We start from the raw sequence: 5,156 nt of genomic DNA, 5'->3' as shown, positions 1-5,156 counted from the left end.
TGATCTTTAGTTAATAGTCATTTAACTGTTAGCAAACCATAATTTTACTGTTAACAAGCAATTACATTTTTACAATGTATTTACAAAGTATTTATTAACTATTTAACAAAGTATTGTAGTCATCTGTAGTCACTTTATACTAACCATCCACACAATGTTTACAGACGTTTACAAACCATCTAGTAACCCTTGACAAAGGGTAACAATTTATAATAACCATCATTAATAGATGGTAAATTTATAGTTAATTAATCTTTAGTTAATTGCTCTTTAACTGTTAGCAAACCATCATTTTACTGTTAACAAATAAATTATAATAAATAAAATATTAGTAGTGCTGTAAATTAACAGTTTCTTGTTACACACATTGTATCCATTATATACTATATTAGGTATTGGGTAATGGTTATAAAAATGTTTGTAAGCCTTTAGGTAAAATCCCTAAAACACTTAATTTTACTTTTTAATAAAGAGTCAAAACATTATAGTAATATACATAATCATTATCTTCATCACCTGATCATCTCTACCACAAACTGAAGCTTTTAGATATTGCACAATAACGCCAGGAGATGGCAACATTGTCTAAGTTATGGCAATGCTGAACAGTTACAGACCAACGACTAGTGTGTGTGTGTGTGTGTGTGTGTGTGTGTGTGTGTGTGTGTGTGTGTAGTGCCAAATATGTGTTTACAATGTTAACCATTAGATCAGCATACCCATAGTTTGATCCTGCAGATAGGACAGCATAGTTAGTGCAGTATTCATTAGATCTAGACATCCCTGTTTGAAGACTTTGCACTGTGCCTTTAAATAAAATAGAATATCTTTTATTTCAGAATAGGAGTAGAATTGTGTAGATCTAGAAAAGATATGTTGTTCCTAATATTCACCTAATTCAATTGCTTGGTTTAAATCTGACTAGACCATTGTAAAACGCATTCACGTTTTTAAGGCAGATTTATTTTTATCATTCATTTTGAGTTGCAGAGTGGTGATAATAACTCATTTTATTGTTCAGATACGCATATACATTGTATTGCCACAATATACTGCAAATAATAAGTATTTTCTTTAAGAAACCATATGTTTAACATACAGCAACCTAGTTAAAAACCTCTATAAAGAGACCTAGGTCCCTGAAGTGCTAGCCTGGGAAAACCCTTAAAAACTTCCAGCAAGTCTGAGATTTGCTCTTCCACTCTTACTTACAAGTGAGAAGGGTCAGATGTCAACCAGGCTACTGTGTTGTTGCCATAATGGCCACGTCTGTCTGAATTGCAATATCTTCCCAAAAAATATCACCTCAGAATGTCACATTATGTGTAGAATAGATGCTTTTGTATTTATCCTCATATAAATCTCTCTGCTGATTTTGTCATTGCTTCTGTTTCAGTTCAACTACTCTGGTTTTTACATTAAAACTTGAAACATACACTTAGAACGCATCTATATTTCACCATTGCTTATTGTTTTATAACTTGACCCTATCTGTTGTATTAAAGCCCAGTGGAGCTGTGTTTGATGAAAGGATCATTGACTTGATATTGAGTCCAATATTAAGGAGGCTTTTAAAGAATCCACTCTAGATATGCATTAGAATGGAAGTATATATATCTTAAAAGGTTTCAATAAATGAGACCAACCAACACTATGAACAAGCTTTATGGAAATATGTTGTGTCCTAACAAGAGGATAAATTAACATACTACAACACCATTTCCAAGATTGATATGGGGATTGCATCATAAACCATTAGGACACTGCTCATGTGTACATTTTGATATTGCCTGTACTGTAATGGATGGAAATTCAAAAAATTTTCAGGTATGACTGACTTAAGGATCTTTGGAAGAGCCCATACATCCAAATAGTAAGAGGTGGCTTCTGATCAGCTTTGAATTCAAATTTTAGTTCTGTAAAAAAACACAAAACACATTGATCACTCTTTTATTTAAAAGATTATGAATATTTAAAGATGAAAAAAGAAATTCTTCAATACATCTCCCAGTATATTTTTCTCTCACAAGTAATTATCCTCCCAATTGAAAATAGAACTAGCAGCCAGTAATTATTAGTTAAGTTATATTGTATTACATTTAAAAGTAATACATGTAAAATGCAGACTTTAACTCCAGTTTCATCCAAATACAAATAATTATGCTTTTTCAACTAATACAGATACAACTACAAAGAGGAACCATTCTGCACATACACACAGTGCATTCATACAAAAATACGCTCTGGCTTTTAGCTGAAGTATTATGTTATAATTGTTTATAAATCTTTAAATATGAGTTATGTTATGTTACTTTGCATTGTAAACATGAAAGTTAACTTTGCATCAGTTCCACTTTATGAATATCCAGACATGTCTTCTATCACATATCAGGTGTAGGGAGACTAGACTACATGGGAAAGTAACTCTATTTAGTTGGTTACAAACAAAAAAGACACAATCTTATTACTGTTATATTTAGTAAAAATGGGGATTATCAGCCGGATTACATTTTATCTTATGCTACTATGCCCATGCGCACATATTGAAACACTTCATGAGTCTTCCACAAAGATCGAGTGAAACCAGAGCTACAGTTTCATTGTCACGGCCTTTAACGTTAGTAATAAAAAAGGCTTTTACTGGGTGGAAATGTCAGCATCATTCTGCATGTGAAGCAGAAAAGTGGAACAACCTCACAGTACAATGCAAGTTATGACTATATGTACATATTAACTTTAATATTGTGATACGTCATAGGTTGCAATATAATATATGTGGAAATGGTCACTAAGGCAACTTATTGTCACACCACAAGAATGCAGCATAAATACCCCGTGATTCAGATCTGCTGGAAAAGTTTTTCTTTGCCTTCTTTGCCACACCCTTCCACCAAGTTTCGTAAAATCATGCCAGTAGTTTTTACGTAATCCTCCTGGCAGATAAAAAACAACAAACAAGTCATGCTAAAACATAACTTCCATGGGTGGAGGTAATAAAAACACAGCAGAAATAAAATAAAGTATTAAACTAAGAAAATACATGTAAAGGTAGAGCTGGTCCACTTGTAAGGATGTTGATGTGTGTCTCATAGGGATATGTGTTGAGTGTTTTCAGTCTGGCCCTCTTTTTTCTATCTTTCCGCCCAGCTTTCTGAGCTTGGCAAATAGGAGTTCTCTGAACTTGTCACCCATGAGGAAGTAGAAGACAGGGCCGAAGACACTGTGCAAATAGGCCCACGGTCGGCTCAGGATGTACATACCCTGTATGTACATCTTTGTACATAGCCCGGCCCAGGCCTCATCAGACGCTATTCTGACATTTCTCAGCACATGGAATGGAGTGTAGAGAACCAGAAAAAGTACTGTAGCCATTACAACAACCCTTAAAGCCCGCTTGTATGAGGTTGTCCTGTTCTGGACGGTCCTTTCCTGGACACGGAGCAGATGGGCAATTTGGTAGGAGAAACCACAAAGTCCAAGCACAGGGAGAACGTAACCAATCAGGGTTAGTCCCAGGCTGTAGCCCAGTGTATTTATACTTCCTTCCAGGCTGGCAAAATCCCTGCAGCGACTCCAGTTCCCACTCTGGAGGTCATCAATCATCAGTGGTATCATTGGAGCAACTTCCACATTAACAGCTAGCCAGCTCACCCCTGTTACGATCAAGGCTGATCGGGGACTCAGCAGGAAGTGGTTCCTTGTTGGATATCTTATAAGCAGGAAGCGGTCCATGCTTAGCAAAACCATAAACAGGATGGAAGAGTAAAGATTTACATGCAGTACATAGCGGTTGATAATGCAAGCATAGGGACTGGTCTCTGATTGGTTGTTTGCATAGAGGTACGAGAGACGTGGCAGTGTGCAGAGAAAAATTAGGTCGGAGACTGCCAGGCTGAAGAGGTAAATGTTGCAGCTCTGCCACTGCTGCAAACAAAATATGTAACCAAGTACAACCACAAAGTTGCCAGGAAAACCAATGCAGAACTCGAGGCCATAAGATGGTGACAGGTAGTACCGCAGGAGCATGTCAGGGATCTTTGTACAAGGGGGCACCTGGAGAGAAGAGGGGATGGGAGGACAGAATAGAAGAGGACAAAATAGCAAAGCAAGAATGGAGAAATAAAGAGGGAAATGGAGGAGAAGTAAGAGGGAAAGGAGAGAGAATGAATGATGACAAAGGTGAGTAATAATAGAAACAGTGTCCTGTTACTTGGAATTGTGAGAATTTAAATATCAAATTCTATACGAAGACATTTTAGTTTCAGAGCCTGACACATTCGGCCCTTATCAACATAGTATGTGTTAGTATATGACTCACCATGCTGTAGTTGCTGGTAGCCTGAGTATTTGGTGCAGCCATGAGCAGGTGCAGCCACGACAGTATCTGTACACTGTAAACAGTAAACACTGCGCTCTGAGGGTTTGGGTGCCTCTTATATGACATGGCTGAGAAAACAAACACTTTGAGTGTCATGTGCATACACGATGATAGAAACGAAAGAACACATCCTAGCAGACTTGACAGCTTACCATTTAAGTTATTGGTAAAAACTGCCCACCTTCGCTTTGCCTGGTTACTATTCCAGTTAATTGGCTGGCATTTGGATTAAATGTCCGATAAACATTTTTACTTTTCAACCAAATTGAACCAGTGATCTGCTGTTCCAACAGTTATTTCAAACTTTTGCATTTATTTAAGAAAGAAAGGGTTACATGTATTCTCTAGAAGACAAGTGTGCCACCTAAACAATTTTATTTGTATTTAATTATGATTTCATCCAAATATAATGCAAGAAATATTGCATCATTACAAGTTTGCAGGATTAAAATGCAGATGAGCAAGGGTTCTAATAGCAGTGGCACAACAACAAGTAGAAACATATTTTATATTTATCTGGGTCCATCCTTGTGTCCAGCATTGCATTCAGTGGTTGGGGCATTGCAAGAGTGTAACACATAAATCAACCATCAGATGAGTCAGTATTTATTGTTTAACAGAGTGAGTTGGTGCAGGATGGAGCTGTCCGGCTGCTGATTTCTTCATAAACCCTTCTCTACTTACAGTTTTCCAACAACACCTTCTAAAATGTTGGTAAATTAAGTTGAGCTTTATGTCTTAATTGCTCTGAGGAAAGCATTTTTTTATTATTCAACCA

The 5,156-nt window shown here is 36.6% G+C and overlaps 1 protein-coding gene across 1 annotated transcript; it reads right to left on the bottom strand.

Moving 5' to 3' along the window:
- Positions 1 to 2,579: 2,579 nt before the first annotated feature.
- LOC117941801 (succinate receptor 1-like) lies at positions 2,580 to 4,529 on the bottom strand. The gene is made up of 2 exons (XM_034866951.1): positions 4,319 to 4,529; positions 2,580 to 4,053 (listed from the first exon to the last, which is right to left on the bottom strand). Exons 1-2 carry the CDS (start codon positions 4,478 to 4,480, stop codon positions 3,112 to 3,114), a joined length of 1,104 nt encoding a protein of 367 aa, XP_034722842.1. The 5' UTR covers positions 4,481 to 4,529; the 3' UTR covers positions 2,580 to 3,111.
- Between the last annotated feature and the right edge of the window lie 627 nt (positions 4,530 to 5,156).

Source organism: Etheostoma cragini, chromosome 3, assembly GCF_013103735.1.
Source record: "Etheostoma cragini isolate CJK2018 chromosome 3, CSU_Ecrag_1.0, whole genome shotgun sequence".
Classification (NCBI taxonomy): Eukaryota; Metazoa; Chordata; class Actinopteri; order Perciformes; family Percidae; genus Etheostoma; species Etheostoma cragini.
The sequence above is the reverse complement of the archived record's forward strand: the minus strand, read 5'-3'. Positions and strand labels throughout refer to the sequence as shown.